Source organism: Argopecten irradians, chromosome 2 (assembly GCF_041381155.1).
Source record: "Argopecten irradians isolate NY chromosome 2, Ai_NY, whole genome shotgun sequence".
Lineage (NCBI taxonomy): Eukaryota > Metazoa > Mollusca > Bivalvia > Pectinida > Pectinidae > Argopecten > Argopecten irradians.
Genome location: NC_091135.1, coordinates 38,196,774 through 38,219,948, shown reverse-complemented (window position 1 = coordinate 38,219,948; position 23,175 = coordinate 38,196,774). Strand labels below are relative to the sequence as shown.

The 23,175-nt window shown below is 33.1% G+C and overlaps 1 protein-coding gene across 2 annotated transcripts; it reads right to left on the bottom strand.

Annotated features, from left to right (window-relative positions):
• Positions 1 to 3,310: 3,310 nt before the first annotated feature.
• LOC138316986 (multidrug and toxin extrusion protein 2-like) lies at positions 3,311 to 23,096 on the bottom strand. Of its 2 annotated transcripts, XM_069258620.1 has the most exons (18): positions 22,992 to 23,096; positions 22,788 to 22,875; positions 21,956 to 22,227; positions 20,649 to 20,797; positions 19,295 to 19,396; positions 19,101 to 19,169; positions 18,910 to 18,958; positions 16,564 to 16,663; positions 15,007 to 15,049; positions 13,068 to 13,112; positions 12,292 to 12,389; positions 11,470 to 11,567; positions 11,109 to 11,222; positions 9,775 to 9,842; positions 8,887 to 8,995; positions 8,260 to 8,335; positions 3,826 to 3,895; positions 3,311 to 3,566 (listed from the first exon to the last, which is right to left on the bottom strand). In XM_069258620.1, the coding sequence occupies exons 3-18, from the start codon at positions 22,170 to 22,172 to the stop codon at positions 3,423 to 3,425; spliced, it is 1,551 nt and encodes a 516-aa protein (XP_069114721.1). In that variant the 5' UTR covers positions 22,173 to 22,227; positions 22,788 to 22,875; positions 22,992 to 23,096; the 3' UTR covers positions 3,311 to 3,422. The 2 variants fall into 2 exon arrangements, with proteins under 2 accessions (XP_069114721.1, XP_069114720.1); XM_069258619.1 differs by having other exon boundaries at positions 22,788 to 23,089.
• Between the last annotated feature and the right edge of the window lie 79 nt (positions 23,097 to 23,175).

The window sequence follows — 23,175 nt, the reverse complement described above, 5'->3', positions numbered from 1 at the left end:
TATTTTGTATTATTTGGAGAATGACATTGTCGGAGACCTATAGTTGATTGCACTTCACTCAGCTATGTGATGAGTGCAGCGAAGCGTACTGTGCAACTAACCGTACTTGAGTTTCTGACAACAGGAGATCAGAATGGTAGCCAGTCAAAGTTCTATTCTTGTTGACATTATCAATTAGAATTAAAATGATTTCTTTCACAAGTGTTGGAAATTAGATAGATAAAAAAATGTTTACACTTATGATGTGACTGTATACCATCATTGCCATATAAAATTAAAAAAAAAAAAGAAGAAATATTTCATCTCTAAATATCATGACAGTTATAAAAATTATAAAAACAAAAATTTGGACATAATTATCTGCTAAAGATATCATAAAGGATGCTAGTTTTATAACATAAATCAAAGTATATACTCTCTTCTCTCCTTTTATTACTTTGACATCTTGATCTTCAACAAGAGGCCCATGGGCCTTAACAGTCACCTGATAATTGATACAAATTAGATATGTAATTTACTAGCCAACCGATGTCTTTTGTTCCAAAAATAGGATAATACATCTAATAGGTCTACATACAAAGTTTCATTCAACTTGGTGAATATTTACTCACATTACGGTGTTCACAAGGTTCAATAATTATCAATATCATTGCGAAGGGCAATTACTCTGTAAATAAGTTAAGAGTTGAATTAAGCTTATTTTCAAACTAGTTCAAGATATATCAAATGTTAGTCTATAAACAAAGTTTCATTAAGATTGGATCATATCAGTGCATATTTACTCAAGTTATGATGTTCACAAGGTCCAATAATTATAATTGCATAGGGCAATAACTACGGAAGTTAATATCTAATCAGGTTGATTTTCAAACTTGTCCAAGATCTTTCCAATTTTAGTTTAAATACAAAGTTTCATGAAGCTGAGTGCATATTTATTCAAGTTACCATATTCACAATGTCCAATTATAATTATTAGTGCAAAGGGCAATAACACCGTAAATTATCATCGGAACAAGCTGATTTTCAATCTCGTCCGAGATATATCTAATGTTATAGTCTACATACAAAATTTCATTTAGCTCAGTTTATACTAACTCAATTTATCGTGTTTACAAGGTCCAAAAATTATAATTTCATAGGGCAATAACTCCGTGAGTTACATTCGAATCAGCTCGGTGCATATTTACTCAAGTTATTGTATTCACAAGGTTCAATCATTTTTTTAGTGCAAAGGGCAATAACTTCATTACCGTTGAATCAAGCTGATTTTCAAATTCTTCCGAGATCTTTTCAATGTTAGTAAACATACAAAGTTTCATTAGGCATGGTTTATATATTTACTAAAGTTATCGCTCATAAGAAAATGTTAGCAGACATCACACGACAGACGACGCATGGCACACGACGCACGATGACGGACAAAATACTATTACAATACGTCACCATGACCTATGGTCAGGTGACCTAATAACTTCAACCCCGGGTGAAAATCTTACTTCCTTAGTCCAAAGAGATTCATTCTAACTGTTTACTGTACCTTTGAAAGTAAACTTTTACAAGTATTTCATTTGATGTTGTGGTCATATTTCTTGTATAACAAATGAGCCTGACGAAATAGATGTAGATATGTCATTGACTGAAAAACGAAAGAAAGTGCGGTCAATTTTAATAAGGGAATGTATATTGATTTTGTTTCATACAATGCTTGAAATTGGGTTGTTATATGTTTTAACATAACATGTTCCTTGAAAGTATATTCAGTTATTTCTAAGATTCCATGGGAAAATTATCAATGTTAGTAAAAGTTTAGAACATGACGTACTAAACCACGAAAGGGATCTGCAGTTCAAACGCGCTATGTATCGATGTTACGTGGTCAGACGTGGCGAGCACACTGGCCTTATCATTAAACAACTACATATGTATTTGCCTAATCTGAGTTTGTGTTTTATCGTGGTTGCATAAGTTGAATAAGGAGAAATGCCTGTTGCTCTAAACCCATTCTGAAATACACTGTACATTTTTTTGATGCTAGGAGACTTTGTCCTTTGCAAAGCACAAACATTTTCAGGAATTGACGATGGCCAATAGCAACTCCGGTGTTCCTAATAAACACATGCAGAACCTGCTCCAATTACTTTAAAAAGAATTGAAAACTATACAACCAAAAGTGCTGTGTCCAAATTCCAGGATGACTGGATGGACAACATCATTTTCCCGCGCTAATCATGAGTCATGGCCATCCCAAATTAAAGTTTCTGTGTCTACATTGTAGCTTGTGTTGCCGATATTTTAGATAAATGATTCAGAGAATGAGTTTTGATATATATACCATTGATATGTCAGAGAAAATTGTCTTTTTGATGGAAGAGTAAAAATAATCGTGTATTGTGTACTCGATATCACTTCTTTGCTTTACAAAGTAAAAATATGTAACTACACAATCAACAGAATGCCACCAATAAAATATGAGAAATTTTGGTGTATTCATATTTTTAAATAGAAAATTTATTCATTGGGCTACACACGTTTTTCCACTAAATTAATGTGCATTGCCATACATTCTGATTAAAAATTTCAGAAAAACGCCAATGGTGACTTGAAACGAAACTTAAAAGACTGATTAGAAAATAAAAATAGACATTAAATATTTAAAAAATAAATATTAAAAAAATAAGTGATGAAAGATTCAAACTTATATTATGAAAAAGGGTAATTACTGCACCCTTTTATGCCTATATATCACATACATTCACTTGTATAATGATAAAACACACTGTCCGACTTATGATCGTTTTGAACATTTTTGGTGTCCGACTCAAGATCAAATCACGTTTGCGACTTTGAACCTAATTATCAGATAAAATACTGTTTCTATTGTCAAAATGAAGATAATTCTGCATTTGTTTTACACAAATCTTACAGTTAAACTTCAGCTTTAAGTTTTATGGCGTAATAATCAAAAGAAATGACTTCTCATATCAGTTTGAAGTCACAAAACTTTACCCGCTCTTATCGTGAAATGTACCGCTTTTGCTACTATTCTCGATCGGACTTGACAAAATATGTAAACGAGAAAGTTATCAACGGGAGACAACTCTATAAAGTCAATACTTCATTTAGTATGTAGACAGCGGTTTTTGTAACGAGGTAACCGGAATTCGGACGGTAAGACGTGTTCAAAATGTCCGACTCTAGATCGTGTCCTACTTAATATCACTCTACCCTATCATCTATCAAAGTTCAAATAACACTTCGTACATATCTTAGTCAGAATAAATCATGATATGGGAATTTCATCCTAAAACCCATATTAACACAGGTTTACTATTTCTGAAGACATATGAGATCAGTTATAAAGTGTATACATGTATATCATTTTTAGTAATTAATGGGTATATATATATATGATTAACAAAAATTCAGACTTTACCTGAAACACCGAGGGATGTTTCCAGTAATAATGGAATACCCAGGGGTAAAGCTACCAGATAGTAACACATGAAGTTAGTGATAGCGCCAAACTTCTGCAGTCCAATGCCACGGATCACACCACTACAAGCTGCCTGCAACATCAGTAAAATGAAAAGTCAAACGAGCTGTCTCATACAATATACCCTTTGCTATTCTCAATGTCAAATATTAAATTTAAAATTCCTTTACTTAGATATACAATAGCACTTGTTCAACTATAGGCCTATATGAAGATTGAAAATTGATAATATGCTTCACTTAAACATTTATATCCATTTTCATTTATTATTACATTAATTTTTCTTCTCCATTTTTTTCAATCAATTCATGATGTGATTGTATAAAAGATACCTGCACTTGGTCAAACAGCTCAAATAGGGCAACCTGCATCATGAGTGTGGAGGCTAGGCTCACTACAGTCCTGTAAGAAAAAGATCTTATCTCAAATCCTAAAGGGACAGAACCAATCACAGTAGGCTGCCTCAGTAATCTTAGTACATTGATCTTAATTCCTATACAGACACAGTAAGAAATTTGTATTATCTATGTACCACAATGTCAGTAATCTTAATTCCTATACAGGCACAGTAAGAAATTTGTATTATCTATGTACCACAATCTCAGTAATCTTAATTCCTATACAGATACTATAATAAGAAATTTGTATTATCTATGTACCACAATGTCAGTAATCTTAATTCCTATACAGACACAGTAAGAAATTTGTATTTTCTATGTACCACAGTTAAATGTCAGTAATCTTAATTTCTATACAGGCACTATAATAAAAAAAATTTATTATCTATGTACCACAATGTCAGTTATCTTAATTCCGTACTATAATAAGAAATTTGTATTATCTATGTACAACAATGTCAGTAATCTTAGTTCCGATACAGATACTATAATAAGAAATTTGTATTATCTATGTACAACAATGTCAGTAATCTTAATTCCTATACAGACACAGTAAGAAATTTGTATTTTCTATGTACCACAGTTAAATGTCAGTAATCTTAATTTCTATACAGGCACTATAATAAAAAAAATTTATTATCTATGTACCACAATGTCAGTTATCTTAATTCCGATACAGACACAGTAAGAAATTTGTATTATCTATGTACCACAGTTAAATGTCAGTAATCTTAATTCCTATACAGACACAGTAAGAAATTTGTATTATCTATGTACCACAATGTCAGTAATCTTAATTCCTATACAGACACAGTAAGAAATTTGTATTATCTATGTACCACAAATGTCAGTAATCTTAATTCCTATACAGAACAGGCACAGTAAGAAATTTGTATTATCTTTATGTACCACAATGTCAGTAATCTTAATTCCTATACAGATACTATAATAAGAAATTTGTATTATCTATGTACCACAATGTCAGTAATCTTAATTCCTATACAGACACAGTAAGAAATTTGTATTATCTATGTACCACAGTTAAATGTCAGTAATCTTAATTCCTATACAGACACTATAATAAATTTGTATTAAATCTATGTACCACAATGTCAGTAATCTTATGTATACAGAACTATACCACAATGTCAGTTATCTTAATTCCTATATCAGATACAATAAGAATTTGTATAATCTTATTCCAACACAGAAGAAATTTGTATTTCTATGTACCACAATTCAGTAATCTTAATTCCTATACAGACACAGTAAGAAATTTGTATTATCTATGTACCACAGTTAAATGTCAGTAATCTTAATTCCTATACAGACACAGTAAGAAATTTGTATTATCTATGTACCACAGTTAATGTCATAATCTTAATTCCTATACAGACAAAGTTAAGAAATTTGTATTATCTAATTACCACAATGATTAAATGTCACAATCTTAATTCCTATACAGACAAAGTAAGAAATTTGTATTTTCTATGTACCACAATGTCAGTAATCTTAATTCCTATACAGGCACAGTAAGAAATTTGTATTATCTATGTACCACAATCTCAGTAATCTTAATTCCTATACAGATACTATAATAAGAAATTTGTATTATCTATGTACCACAATGTCAGTAATCTTAATTCCTATACAGACACAGTAAGAAATTTGTATTATCTATGTACCACAGTTAAATGTCAGTAATCTTAATTTCTATACAGACACTATAATAAGAAAAATTTGTATTATCTATGTACCACACAATGTCAGTAATCTTAATTCCGATACAGATACTATAATAAGAAATTTGTATTATCTATGTACAACAGTGTCGTAAATCTTAGTTCCGATACAGATACATAGTAAGAAATCTGTATTATCTATGTACACAATGTCAGTAATCTTAGTTCCGATACAGATACTATAATAAGAAATTTGTATTATCTATGTACCACAGTTAAATGTCAGTAATCTTAATTCCTATACAGACACAGTAAGAAATTTGTATTATCTATGTACCACAGTTAAATGTCAGTAATCTTAATTCCTATACAGACACAGTAAGAAATTTGTATTATCTATGTACCACAGTGTCAGTAATCTTAATTCCTATACAGACACAGTAAGAAATCTGTATTATCTATGTACCACAATGTCAGTAATCTTAATTCCTATACAGACACAGTAAGAAATTTGTATTATCTATGTACCACAATGTCAGTAATCTTAATTCCTATACAGACACAGTAAGAAATTTGTATTATCTATGTACCACAATGTCAGTAATCTTAATTCCTATACAGGCACAGTAAGAAATTTGTATTATCTATGTACCACAATCTCAGTAATCTTAATTCCTATACAGATACTATAATAAGAAATTTGTATTATCTATGTACCACAATGTCAGTAATCTTAATTCCTATACAGACACAGTAAGAAATTTGTATTTTCTATGTACCACAGTTAAATGTCAGTAATCTTAATTTCCTATACAGGCACTACAGTAAGAAATTTTATTATCTATGTACCACAATGTCAGTTATCTTAATTCCGATACAGATACTATAATAAGAAATTTGTATTATCTATACACACAGATACAAAAGAAATTTGTATTATCTATGTCAGTAATCTTAATTCCTATACAGACACAGTAAGAAATTTGTATTATCTATGTACCACAGTTAAATGTCAGTAATCTTAATTCCTATACAGACACAGTAAGAAATTTGTATTATCTATGTACCACAATGTCAGTAATCTTAATTCCTATACAGGACACAGTAAGAAATTTGTATTATTTATGTACCACATGTCAGTAATCTTATCCTATACAGACACAGTAAGAAATCTGTATTATCTATGTACAAATGTCAGTAATCTTAATTCCTATACAGACACAGTAAGAAATTTGTATTCAGTCTATTCCTACCACAGTAAAAATGTCAGTAATCTTAATTCCTATACAGACACAGTAAGAAATTTGTATTATCTATGTACCACAGTGTCAGTAATCTTAATTCCTATACAGACACAGTAAGAAATCTGTATTATCTATGTACCACAATGTCAGTAATCTTAATTCCTATACAGACACAGTAAGAAATTTGTATTTTCTATGTACCACAATGTCAGTAATCTTAATTCCTATACAGACACAGTAAGAAATTTGTATTATCTATGTACCACAGTTAAATGTCAGTAATCTTAATTCCTATACAGACACAGTAAGAAATCTGTATTATCTATGTACCACAATGTCAGTAATCTTAATTCCTATACAGACACAGTAAGAAATTTGTATTATCTATGTACCACAATGTCAGTAATCTTAATTCCTATACAGACACAGTAAGAAATTTGTATTATCTATGTACCACAATGTCAGTAATCTTAATTCCTATACAGACACAGTAAGAAATTTGTATTATCTATGTACCACAATGTCAGTCTATCTTAATTCCTATACAGACACAGTAAGAAATTTGTATTATCTATGTACCACAATGTCAGTAATCTTAATTCCTATACAGACACAGTAAGAAATTTGTATTATCTATGTACCACAATGTCAGTAATCTTAATTCCTATACAGACACAGTAAGAAATTTGTATTATCTATGTACCACAATGTCAGTAATCTTAATTCCTATACAGACACAGTAAGAAATTTGTATTATCTATGTACCACAATGTCAGTAATCTTAATTCCTATACAGACACAGTAAGAAATTTGTATTTTATCTATGTACCACAATGTCAGTAATCTTAATTCCTATACAGACACAGTAAGAAATTTGTATTATCTATGTACCACAATGTCAGTAATCTTAATTCCTATACAGACACAGTAAGAAATTTGTATTATCTATGTACCACAATGTCAGTAATCTTAATTTCAGACACAGTAAGAAATTTGTATTATCTATGTACCACAATGTCAGTTATCTTAATTCCGATACAGATACTATAATAAGAAATTTGTATTATCTATGTACCACAATGTCAGTAATCTTAATTCCTATACAGATACTATAATAAGAAATTTGTATTATCTATGTACCACAATGTCAATATAATCCTTAATCAAGTGAATAACTAATTTTATCTACTACATTATGTAATTTGTTATATTTTGTCTACCAAGTTGTCTAACAATTTGTTGTATTTTATCTAACAATTTGTTATTTCCAAACTATTAGGCAATTTACTTCATTGAAACACTGCTATCTTTTTCAAATGTTACGAATACAGTAAAGTGTACAATGAATTTTGTTCTCTTTCTTCTTTCTTGCCGAACACTTACTCGTCAAACATTTACAAACAGAAATGGCATGATATCTACTGAACTTTCTCATGACTTACCCATCATTTGTAAACAGGTATGGTATGACATTTTTCAGTGCGAGGAAGGTGAAAGCTGAAACTACTGCTACAGTTACTGAAATGATATTTAAAAGATGTACATTCAATAGCAATTTGACTCGGATACTTGAATAAAAGCCAAAAAAAAAAACCAAAAAAAATTGTTATTTCTTGGTCATTCAAAAAATCATCAAAACCTATTTAATCCCTATGAACTTAAATATACTAGGTAGCAGTCATCTGTTTGAAACTTACTACTCTTGACATCATTATACTACTCCTTGTTTGCATATATAAGGTAGTTACCTCCCTTACGGGAAGGTATTGATTATAACCATGATGTTTTTAAGTGAAAGGGATGTGAATTATGTTAACAAAATAATGACATCACAATCGATACCTTCTCTAGATGGGTCATAAGTACTGCAAAGACAGAATAGGATATATTAGTACCTTTTGCCTCTTAGTCGTTCAGTAATTGTGTGAAAGACGAAGGATAACAATCCATACAGATTATTACATGAAAAGGTGCTTAACTATTCTTTTAGTTATATGCATGTAAAAAAAATTACCTGCGTGATATACCTCTGTTAATGGATCTCGAGGCACTGGTATATATATAGTTACCTGCTATAAGTATAGACACTCGTGAGGCTGTGAGAGCTTTACAAGGGTTGGCTGTCCCAAGGTGATTTCCCACCCTTACACTGGCAGCTACAGATAGGCCAAGTGGCAACTAAAGTCATAAAGATCAAATTAAATGACAGACAAAGATGCAATGAACAATGTGATAGAGATAAAGCAATTCAAAAGATAAAATAAAACTAGCAAGGCTTCTTGTTGACTCTTCTTTATTTTTATGTAATATACATTTAGATGTTGCTATGGCCAGAGGAGATCCCGAGCCAATTTTCCAAACTGAGAGTCAGTATCTGGGAATACATCAATTTCCAGAAAATGTTGAGAATGAAGTACAATTACCATTGATTCATCCCAGAGGTTATTGTTATGTCATATCTTGACGTTTTGTGACATCACAATTATTGAAGATAGAACTACTCGATGGTAATAGTACTTTAAGCACATTGTTAGGAGTATATTGTTAGCAATGGTGAGGTAGGGAACTCTGATAGAAAGTCAAATACCTCAATAATAGCATAGCAACTCAGATGAAAAAAGAACGTCTATGTAGCTCTAATAAAATTTTCAACTGCCGGGCATATGCTTAGAAATTGATAATTGAAACTTCCATACAAAAAGGCCACAAGTTTTAGTTAGACATTGATATCAAATAATATGTGTTTCACAAAATATTTCAATCTTAGCTTGTTCCATGCAAAAATGTGGACTTCAGAAAATTTAAACATGCAAAGTTTCCGAGTGTAACATCACATGCTAAAAAGTTTCACATCAAGATGAAGCAAAAATAAAATATATAATTTAAAAATGTACTAAAAGTCATCATTAGAAACTCGCAAAGCTATTAAATTGACGATATTTACAGAAACCACTCACCATGAAGGCCATACTCGCCATCGTGTAAGCAATAGAGTGACTGGCCAGCTGGTCAACACTAACCAGACCTGGAATATTAACAAGGGCACATCTGGTATAATTAACATAATTAAAACAAATTGGTTTAACGTCCTATTAACAGTCCGAGTTATCTTATGACATGACAGGTTTAGAGGGTGGAGAAAGTCGGAGTACCAAAAGAACAGTCAACACCTGGCAACTGCCCTGCATGGAATTCGCAACAAAGAGGTTTGTGGTTATAAGCTGGCCACCACCTAAAACAATAGTAGTCCAGCAAAATAATCTTACAAACATCAAACATAAATTGTGGGAGTAACCCGATTAAACCAACAGGGAGGGGAGATAACAAACATGGAATATCACAGGGAAGATAACTATGACAAGGGAGATAATTCATAACTAAATAACATTATAGGGGAGATAAATCATTGATATAGAGAGATACTGTCTGATAAAGGAAAAATCAGGGGATAACATTCAGAACATGAAAGGTGAAGTAATTCACTAACACCTATTAATTAAAGAGACAATTCACTCAGGCAAATTCTTTTACATAACCAATAAGCAAAATATAGCATAAATGTATTGTTCTACATTTCTTATGAAACATATAAAGTAAAACATTGACAAATTCCACGACATTGTTAAGTATTTTAATTAATATCGTTGAAATATCAAATCGTAGATCAATACGATTAAACAGGTACAATATTAACTCTGTACCCATACCCGAGCCAAAGTCACGCATGTTAAACAAATGAACTACATAACCACTGAGAAGGTGATAAAATGATTTTTAGGCAAGGCAATTCACCTAATAAGGTAAACACACTACTGTCAGAGCGATTTGAGCAGTTTTAGCCAAAAGTTGCATTACTTTACGAGCAAGGGACAGGGTTTGGCATACAAGAAGTTCGACCACAGTGTGTAATGGCGGACAGCGAGCAAGTTTGAATATTTCACACACGTGTCACCACCATAGGCGTTTCAGGCATATCACAGTAAAACTGACTGATCTAATTTCCATTAGAACTTGTTTTATCTGATATATATACAAATTTTAATGTTCTCTTATACTGAATTGTCCCTTTAAGTGTGGGGTTATTGACTAAAACTAAATGCTACAGAGGGAGATATTGAACATTTTGCAGGGCATGATAACATTATTTCTGAGATTAAAGGGAAGAAATTTGAAATCTCACAAATTAAAGCTATAAATAAAATCTAGAAGAGCCTCTAAGGCATAAATTGACCTGCTGGGACAAAACATGAGAAAGGAAGTGCATTGTCAGTGTCCCAATTTCAATACTCACCAACACAGAACATGATGATTTCATGACTCCACCATTCCAGACAGACCATGAAGAGGCCAGGTACAGCCAGAGTAAGGAACATCCACCAGTCATAGAAACACTCCACACTTAAACCTGAAACACAAATACTAGTAACTAGAATTTAAGTACATTTTCTAACAGATATGGATATATAAATAGAAAACAGTTTTTATTACAACCACAGAAAAGCTTTTCTGTTATGCATTCATTCCATTTCTTCAGCTAAAAATGTAACTAAATAATTGGTTTTGAAAATGATCCCTATATAACGAGTACCTTGTATGAGATTAAAGATTCAGAGGAGTTATAATTCTACTTCCTATTTGTCCATATTTCTCACCTGTCCACGTATCCTCATAGGTACGAGTGATGATTATGTAGGTAACATGGAGCAAGAATATACACCAGTGGGTCAAGGTCACTGATATAGAGGCACCACTACAAGAGACAATGTAGGTTAGTGGGTCAAGGTCATTGATATGGACACCAACACAGGAGATAACGTAGGTAAGTGGGTTAAGGTCATTACTAGAGAGGCATCTTTACCACAAAGAAGTAAAGGGGGTCAAGGTCATTGATGTAGAGACACCCCTACAAGATATAATGTAGGTCAGTACGTCGAGGTCATTATACTAGAAAGGCATCTTTACAACAATGAAGGTCAGTGGGTCAAGGTCATTGATATAGAGACACCATATACAATGTAGTTGAGTGGCCATGGGTCAAGGTCATTACTGGAGATCGAACAATCATTTCAACTGACAATGTAGATAAGAGGGTGAAGGGCATTGACTGAGAGACACCCCTACACTGAATCACCTCTGCTGATATAAAGGAACAAATAAATCTGACAATGTAGTTCAGTGGGTCAAAGTTACACATCATTTTAACAGAAACAATTTAGGTGTCAAAGTCACTGATACTGAGCCATACATTGTTTATACATGTATGAAACAATAAAGGTCAGTCATCAAGGTTACTGATAGAAATATAATTACAACACAAAATATAGGTCAGTAGGTTAAGATAACTATAGACAACATGGGTCAGTTGTTAAAGGTTAGTAATGAAGGAATCACTATAGAGTGAAAATTTTAAAATTTTAGATTACAAATGTACGTTGATGTGCTATATATATTTTCTATAAGGCAAAATTACTCACACAATATCCAGTCTCATCACAAATAGAAACAGAGCATGGAATCCCACATTGAGGAAGTTAGAAGCTATACCGATCATCAGACTGGGAATCACGATACACTGAAATATACAACAGGTACATAATATGCAGAACAAACTTATTTGCAAGCCAAAAACTCCTTAGTAAACACAAATATATATATGCTGGCATTTGCAAAATAGACAGAAAACTGATGTTAAAATGTTGTAATTTTACTTGTGACTATAATCTTCCTATAAGAATACATTGTATTTCTAAATTTCTAGGTCTTGAAGAACTACATTTTACTGTAAGCCAACACATTTTCGAATGAAATTAAATTCTATGTATTTCACTTGAGATAAGAAATTGTGAAAATAAATCGCCATGAAAATATTTCAAATACAGATCAAGTTGAACCAAAGAAGTATGTATTGATCATAAAATTAAATTGTCACAAAAAAGTCATTAAAGGGGCATGAAAATGTGAAATTAAGTTGGTTTTAATACTGACAGTAGTTTAGACAGATACATATGTACCACCTTAACACCTAATTCAAAGCTCTATATAAATAGCAATTTAGATCAATAAGCAATGACTGAATATGAATCAATTTTCATGGCTGATTTTTTTTTTAAAGTTAAAAAGCTGTTTCTGCTCAAATTTTGTATTTCAAAAATTCTGAAGTTTTAAGAATTAAGACTGAATTCAGAATTTTTGAAATATTTCCTCCATATGTGAAATTAATGTATCCAAGTAAAACTGTTTCAGTATGTACCTGGGCTTGAAGATATTTAGACAGGATATCCGAGTAAGCCACAGCCTAAAACAAAAAGAGAGTAAGATGCTAGCATACAATATAAACTTCATTTAGGTCACAATGAGTAATCAATCACACTTATTGGGTTTGATGGAAAGTCACGGCATACAAAAGGATGACTGCCACACAGAGTTGTATGAGAAGTCCAGATTACTTAGTGAAAACATCAAGACAAGAAGTCCAACAGGGTATTCCATATGTATAGGCAAGTACTGACTCAAGCCAAGTTATAAATAAATTTTTCTATTAGGTGGTATTGTTTAACAACAACATCTTCATGTTTATTTGTCAATTGATACATAGGAGTAATTATGTTATTGGATATTGGTGTATGATGTATCAGCTGTACTATAGGTTTAACAACTTCAGATAACTATACATGTAGATGTAAATGTTTTCATACTGATCAAGTGTTGGATAATTACAATAACCTAATGATACAAACAAGTGAATATTGTACGAGGGGTGTTCCAAAATTATTGTTACTTTGGTGATTTCTCTTTGATAGAAGTAATTCTGATCATTTCACTTTGCCCTGTCCTTCGAAGTAATCCCCCTCTGCATTTATGCATCGTTTCAACTGATCAATCCACTTTTGGAAATAGCTTTCGTACTCTTGAATTGGTATACTCATAAGATACTGGTAAATGGCAGAGCAAAGGGCATTTCTTGATTCAGATTTTGTTCCAGACAAGTGAAATTTTAGATTTTAGTTTAGGGAACAAGAAAAAGTCACAGGGGGCCAAGTCTGCTGAATATGCAGGGTGGGGGAGGACAGTGACCTTTTCTGCCTTCAAAACTCCGTTACAATGCGCGCCTTGTGTGCTGGCGCATTATCATGTAAGAGCCTGAGATACTTCAAACCTGTCTGTGGGCGGCGGCGTTTGTAGACTTTCTTAAGTTTTCGAAGTACAACGTCTCTATAATACTTCGCTGTGACAGTTTTGCCTTTTGGAACAGGGTTTTGAATGATTGGATCCTTGTTATCAAAGAACATGACATACAAAACCTTCCTCACGGTGCGTATTCTTTTAGCAATGCTAGGGCGCCTGGCGTTTTTGTATGCCCAGATTCAATTAGAGCATTTTCTTTTGGGTTCGAAAAAATACACCCATGTTTCATCACCTGTGACCAAATTATCAAAAGCCTTTTTGCTGTATTTTGGGTATTTCTTCAATAAGGATTTGGCCTTGTCAACCCGGGACCTCTTTTGGTTGTCAGTTAGTAAATGGGGTATCCACCTGGCATTGATCTTGCCCAGCTTAAGATGTTTCTTTAAAATGCAATGAATACGTGCTAAAGGCAAGCCTGTCATTTTAGCTAACTGCCGGACAGTGTACCTTGCATCTTTTTCAAGAATTTGCTGAATTAGTTCAATTTTATGCTTTGTTGTTGTTGTTGCAGGGCGACCTGTGTGGGCAGCATCTTTAAGCTGCTGGTGTCCCGACTTAAATCGAGCAACCCACCTACAAAAAGTCTTATATGAGATTTGACCCTTCCCATATATATCACACACCTCACGATGAATATCCACTGGCTTTAAGCCAAGTAGAGACCTACCTTTGATATAGGCCCTAATTTCAATTACGTTTTCAACTCTCTTGCCAACCATATTTGTATAGAGTGTAACGAGTGCGCTACAAAACAATGTACACAGCACCAAGGTCAGTGTAATTGTGAGTGAGATATTTACCTATATCATGCTTCAGATATCATGCTATCGCCACGAGGTAGTTTTAAGCTCATTTAGCACGATTTCCACGAGATATTGCGCAAGTAACATTAATTTCGGAACATCCCTCGTATAGTGGGTGTTATTACCAAGTGATAATGGGTACCTTATTTAATTATGTAGTGAAACAAGACCATGCTAAATTTGATACAATTATACACTTACAGGCAGACCAGCTATATATATCAGGGCATACTTCCCTCCAAGTCTGCAACACAAACAGTTCACATTGTAACATTTTAATAATAACACCAGCTAAAGTCGTATTTGAATATTTTGCTAATTAAAACTTTTAAAGCTTTAATGCAAAGTGGCCTTCTACAGCATACTCAGACTTAAGGATGTATTCTTCTGAGGTTTCAGTCCCGTTGAAGTCTCGTTTCAACATAGACCAAAGAAGTTATGAGATTTTCAAATATAATTTATCAGTATATGTAGCAAGTTGCCAGATGCAAATTTTGTCAAAAAATTACATTTCTATTTTTAGTAGATTATTTTATACGGGGATTTTAAGAAATGGCCCATTTGGCGGCCATTTTGAAATTGTGTCTTTTTTCGCTTCAAGTAGAGCCACAGTTTTACCATTTTTTCCTGAAATTGTTTTTACTTAAATCATCACTGCGCCATCATTTTTAGCTGTATTTAACTAATTTTTGCTGCAAATCGTTACTAGCTTAGTAGTAATTAAAATATTTAGCATTAATATGTGAAATGATACACTTTTGTGACTTTCTTTTTACATTTAATGATAATTTTGGCACTTTTATTTTTTTCTCTAAAATACTGAAAATAACAAAAATTCAAATAGGGCAAAAAAGTAAGCACACGGACCCCCAATTTTTCTTCCTGATTTAGAAAGAACAACCATTTCCCTATTGATATGCAAAATAATTACAAAAGTTTAATACCAGAACTTTTTCTGTAAAGGGTTAAATTTGGCAAAAATGGCTGCAAATGGTGCATTTTTTAGCTCAAAATTAAGGGGTAGGGGTAGCATATGTTGTTATTCTGAGAAAAAATATTAGTCTATTTGATCAAAACTGATATATTTTTAAAGAAGACTACTAGAAAATGAATTCTACAAACATTCATACATATCAAACACCCCATTAGGAAATTATGGCTTTAATCTCTATCTTATATGGTCAAAACGGCAAAATTCCCATAAAATCCAATATTTTGTCAACTAGGTATCTTTGAGTGACAAAAGCTCAAAAACAAGTACACGGACATATGTTTTTTCTTCCATTTTCTTTTGTGGTATGAACTCCTTTTTCCAAAAATCTATATGAGAAAAAAAGTTTAATACAAGAAAATTTTGACTTCTCAGAGGTGTACATCCTTAAGACATGTAGTGATAGTCAATAAAGCTGCTGTTACATTTAACACACTTATGCATTATTTTTATTTACTGAGTCATGGTGGACTCATGGTAAAGATGTCACAACATGTCACTACATGTTACTTCACCTCTGGATGCGAGATTGAAACCAATATGGGGCAGTTGCGCAAGGTACTGATCACAGGTTGGTGATTTTTCTCCGTTTACTCTAGCTTTCCTCCGCGATCTAAACCCGACGTCCTTAAGCTGTTCTAAAAATTAGGTTATCAAACTCAACAAACAAACTCAACTACTGCCCTACTTTTTTATCTAAAAGTGATTGTTGGAAAAAATAAAGCATGAAGTTACCCATTCATTTTTTCTGATTTATAAAAAGTTACCTGGCAACCCTGGGATCCTGTCCTATGTAGTTCATTATGTGTTCTGTGTTAATTAGGATGGCACAACAGGGCAGGCAACAAAGGCTCAGGATCACTATACCTAGATAATACAGAAAGATCCTAAAACAAAGGCTCAGGATCACTATACCTAGATAATACAGAAAGATCCTACAACACACACTCAGGATCACTATACCTAGATAATACAGAAAGATCCTACAACAAAGGCTCAGGATCACTATACCTAGATAATACAGAAAGATCCTAAAACAAAGGCTCAGGATCACTATACCTAGATAATACAGAAAGATCCTACAACACACACTCAGGATCACTATACCTAGATAATACAGAAAGATCCTACAACACACACTCAGGATCACTATACCTAGATAATACAGAAAGATCCTACAACACACACTCAGGATCACTATACCTAGATAATACAGAAAGATCCTACAACACACACTCAGGATCACTATACCTAGATAATACAGAAAGATCCTACAACACAGGCTCAGGATCACTATACCTAGATAATACAGAAATATCCTACAACACACACTCAGGATCACTATACCTAGATAATACAGAAAGATCCTACAACACACACTCAGGATCACTATACCTAGATAATACAGAAAGATCCTACAACACACACTCAGGATCACTATACCTAGATAATACAGAAAGATCCTACAACACACACTCAGGATCACTATACCTAGATAATACAGAAAGATCCTACAACACACACTCAGGATCACTATACCTAGATAATACAGAAAGATCCTACAACACACACTCAGGATCACTATACCTAGATAATACAGAAAGATCCTACAACACACACTCAGAATCACTATACCTAGATAATACAGAAAGATCCTACAACACACACTCAGGATCACTATACCTAGATAATACAGAAAGATCCTACAACACACACTCAGGATCACTATACCTAGATAATACAGAAATATCCTACAACACACACTCAGGATCACTATACCTAGATAATACAGAAAGATCCTACAACACACACTCAGGATCACTATACCTAGATAATACAGAAAGATCCTACAACACACACTCAGGATCACTATACCTAGATAATACAGAAAGATCCTACAACACACACTCAGGATCACTATACCTAGATAATACAGAAAGATCCTACAACACACACTCAGGATTACTGTTATATTCCTAAATAAAATACAATGTGACAGTGTAATGGAAACAAATTACAATACCATTATAGAGACACTACAAACTAAGTAAAATTGAAGTCTGTATATATCAAAGGCATGGACCAATATGTACTATGTATAGATGTATCTCTTAGGGTATAGTTTAATATGTCTTTGAAAAACAGAACAAGTGATCCCAGAGGGATCTTGGCGGCCACCAAAGAATGATCTATGTCTGACAATGGAAAGATGGATCTTTTCTCTGCTTTTCAAACTTTTACTACTTAAATTTGAGAAAGACCCGTTCAGTACTTTCTGAGATATATAGCAGTAACAAACAATTATCAAAACCCAAGATGGCTTCCTGTCAACAATCTTATTGACCAATCGCTCCCAAAATGCAATTTGCATAACAAAGGTCCTAGGGGAACCTGCACATGAAATTTGGGACAGATCGATATCGCTTAAGTACTTTCTGAGACATAGCGGTAACAATCTTTGATTATCAAAATCCAAAATGGCGTTCTGTCAGCCATCTTGTTCACCGCTCAGTCCCATTATGCAATATGCACAGGTTTAAAAATGTAATATGCAAAACTAAGGACCTAGGGGAACCTGCAATTCAAATTTGAGACTGTAATAGTGGTAACAACTTAAATTATCAAAATCCAAGATGGCGGCCTTTCGGTCGTCTTGTTAATCGATCGGTTCCATTTTGCAATATGAACAGCTAGGGATCTAGGGGACCCGAACATGCAATATGAGACATATCCCTTCAGTACTTTCTGAGAAATAGCAGAAACAATCCTGGCGGTCATCTTGTTGACCGATCAGTCCCCAAATACAATATGCACAACTAGGGCTCTAGGGGAACCTACATATGAAATTTGACAGACCAAGGACAAAAAGCGATTTGAATTGCCCACCATCTGATGATAGTGGGCTAAAAATATGAATGCACAGATGGCATTCAGATTTTGTCAAGTAAAAAAACACTAATTGTATTGATCATAGTCACTTAAAATCTGTAAAATTGAAAATAATAATAGATAAGGATAAGTGTAGAATAAATATAGTATGTTACTTGAGAGCGAGTTCCCTAAATTCTCTCACTACACTACATTATAGACACTTTGATCTCACTGTTACTTACTTCGCTGTACAATAACACCAACTCGATGTTTGTTTTTACTGCCAAAGGTCTACAAAAAGAAAGAAAAATAAATTACAAAATATGAAATGATATGATTTATTTAATCAAGCACTTCTATAAGTAAGTCCTTGACAAGTATATCATTTCTTGCTACTAAATGTAATTTTGGTGCAGTCATGAGCAACATTTACCTGAGAGAAGAGAGTGTCGCATGCTGAAGCTAATCCCAACATCACAGAATTACTGGAAACATTGATAACCTTGAAAATTAAAAAAAATATATATTAAAGGGAGCCAATTCCACTAAATCTTGCACACAGGAAGGCTTCTATATTCCAAACAAACAGATGTGGTCACACATAGAACATAACTGGACAAAACTTACTGTTGTCGTCAAGGCTAAAGCAGCCAGCTGGGCAGTACCAAGATGACCACAGTAAATCAGACTGACCAGTATGTTTATATACTGTGTAGCCATGACACCAACCTGAAAGTAAAAACAAAAATGTCAGGGTATTATGATTGTAATACTTTTGATGCCAAACTTGATCAGGTCAAGCAATACATTTTGCATAAAATGTACATAAACTTAAGGTCAAGTGTCTCAGTCTACTCTTGTAACATCCAATTTCAAGTGAAATGCTTTGAACTTGTTAACAAAGGGTGATAAAGGCCCCAAATCTCATAACATTGAGAAATACTGTGTTTTGCAAAGTCTTGAACTATCTTTCAACAAACACATATTATATGAAATTGTCAAAAATACTAACAATTTGTGTAAATATTGAAGAATTAGGTTTTGAAACCATTTTAAAGAGTATTATAATTTAATCCAGCTATTTGGATACCAGTAGATGACATTGATTTCATTTGATTTATCCTGCAACTGTCCGACATACTGACCGATAACTACTGCCGGATAAACGTGTGCTTTATCCGTCAATATGATATGCTTTATCCGTCAATACGATCATGTGAATTTGTTCCATATCTGATGGCACTTTCTCAACTTGACCCAGAACTTGAACCTTCCGGTGAATGAAACGTCATTCAGTCCCGCTAAAACGTGACGTCACATTCACCGAAATGACGTCATTTTTACGATATCGAAAATCTCGTATGGCGGTGCCGTCTTTTTCTTGGCTCATGACAAAGGTATGTATTGTTAAGTAATTCTTTAATGGGTATTTATTGTTATTTGAGTATTTTCATTTCCTTTCAGTGATATATCACACTGAATAGAATTACGGTGACTGTTTGTGAATGCGCTTATTTATTTCCCACGGCAGTAAAAAGGAGTGCACTCTCATTCGGTTAAGTGAATGAATCTTTACCTCCACATCAAAGAATCGTCTCGCTTCGAGCGAAATTAAGTAAGGAACTGTCAATTTGCTTTCGTTTTGAATGCCATAATGGTTGCAGGATAAACAGAATACACGGTTAGTATCTTACAATACAAGGTTTATTTTGGTGCTCGACACGGAAAGCCGAGATGACTCGGCAAAGCCTCGTCATCTCGGCTTTCCTAAGTCTCGCACCAAAATAAACCTTGTATTGTAAGATACTAACCGTGTATTCTCTATATGCACTGCACTGTGTTAATCCAATTCATGCTTTCAATAATGTGAAAAGTTGTTCAAGCACTATATATATATATATAGATAATCCTAAAATTGATTGACTACAAGCATGATTAATTTATGGATGGCAGAAAAATTTTCCTCTCTGTGCATACTCACAATTGGCCATGCAATTTTTACTTGTTCCTTCATCTCATCCTTACAACCAAATGGAAATAGCATGTGGTAAAGAGAGGTAACTCTCTTGGGAAGCTGCCATGTTCCTCGCCACCACTGGACAATACGTCGGTACTGTTCACCTATCACAACTGTAAGTTATAAAATAAGAAGGTAGAAGTAAACAATATGTTAACAATTATCTGTAAGATGTCAACCTGGCACTAAACAACAATACCATTATTCACACATAAAATGATAACTTGAATAAATTTATTCTTATTTTTAAATGATAGATTTGGTTTTACAATTTAAACCTCTTTTATTTTAGAGCAAATTAAAAGATGGAATTAAAAACTGCTTTTCTACCTTGTGATTGCATGAAAGAATTTCTCAACTGAATGCTAACAAAATATTACTCACTTGCTTATGCATTGTATGTACACATATGTTTTGTATTATGTATACAATGCTATAGTAGGTATGCTTGAAGACATGCAGGAGTGTATGTATGCATGTATATGTACATATGTGCATATGTATATGTGTATGCTTGTGTATGCTTGTGTTGTTAGAGTATGTTTGTATGCATGTATCTATGCATGCATGTATGTGTATTGTGTCATGTTAGTACACATACATGCATATTATGCAGGGTAACACCATGGCATGCTATGTAATGTTTTATATATGAGTAACATAACATACACTTTGATGTTTTGAGTATTGTGAGTGAGTGTGTATTCAAGTGTTTGTGTGTTGTAGTCTATTTATATATACTGTGTAAAATGTTTGAAAATAAAAAAAATAAAATATTACTCACCCTCCCCCCAAGTTTGAAATTAAAAAATTCTGTTCAAATAAATCTATGTTGAATCACATTTATCATTTGAAAAGTTATGATTTTGTGGGGCTTTTTTTCTATATAAGATTATCTCCCCCTACATTGAAACTTAACGAGTTTAAACATAAAATTATCTCCCCCTATTTCGAGATTTAGGTTTTGTTATAAGTTTCAAATGTTTGTTAGTTCTAAATTTATCTTAGACACAACCGTAGCATATAAAATTACATAATATGTAAAACTTATTTTTTTTCTTTAAATTTCACATTATTCATTTTTTATGCAGACACATATATGCATACAGTTCAAGTTTTGTTATAGAATTGAAATACTTATAACCCTGGCGGTTAACAGAAACAAATTAAATCCAAAAGGCTTAATAGATGGTTAGAACTGATGTGTTAAATGAGGAGAAAAGGATGATATGACAATGGAACCAATTTTCTTTTGAGAAAAAAATGCTGACCTCGACATGGGGTCCTCTGTTCACCCCGGGGAAGGAATGCCAGGTGGCCAAGGGAATGTCCTCGATCTGCTATTGGTGTGATGTCATCTGTGAATAAGGTTAAAGGAGTGGTCATCTCTGTCTCCTCCAGGTGGTCATTACCATCAAACTCAGCTGACACTGACTTGACCATGAAGCTTTGACGAGCTTGTAGGTCTTCCTGACCAGCATCATCCATTTTTGACTTTTCAAAGGTAAATGGCAGCTCTTAGGTGACAGTGGCAGATTTTTGTCTGCAAGTTACAGCAAAACCAATTAGGTTTTTAATATTTGATATATCATCAGGTTGATTTTTTCTCTTTAAATTCTGTCACAAGATATTTAATTGTTGTTTTTAACAAAGAAAGTAATCAGATAATTCCAATTAGTACATTAAATAACTACCTTTTATGTACCACTTTACCAACACAACCTTTATTTTATCATTCCTTCTGTATACATGTACATATCCAAACAGGGGGCACATACTGTACATGTATATATATATATTAATTAACCATTAATGAATTGCAAACAGGGTCAGTATGCAGCCTGCCTGGATCAAACCTTCATCCCACCCATGCTTAATACAGATCCAATTTTCTACTAAACTTGTTTATATGGGAAAGTCTCCTTGGCGCAATGCTATATAAAATGTGACCATTTCACTTTGTACAGAACTCACCATCAAAATCTGCTACACTAGGCCTAGTCTAAAAAATTAAAACAAAGTTAGTTCTATAAAAGGTCCAAATTGATCCTCATGCATAGTCCCTCTGTAAATATTTAAATTATGGAATCTTACCTTACTTACCTCTAGTGAATCCTTTGACATTCTTCAAATGTATCCTACAAGTGGCCACTGCACTTCCAAAAGTGACATCCTTTAGTCCAAGTCATAACTGAAAAAAAAGTCCACAAATATAATAAGCTTATTTTATACTGATATATATATTCAGAAATGCAATAAACTGATAATTTAGACTTGACAGAAACATATGCATGTGCATTCCATTACTTATATATTATATAACACATAACAGCTTTTTTCATAATCAATACAGCCAGAATAAGTTGAATAACACATCAAGCGAAACGATACTGTTTCATGGCTGCAACAGATGCTGAATTTCAGGGGAAATAACTCATTAGTTTTATTTACTTTCATCTGAAAACCAATGTAGATTTATGAGGGAAATATA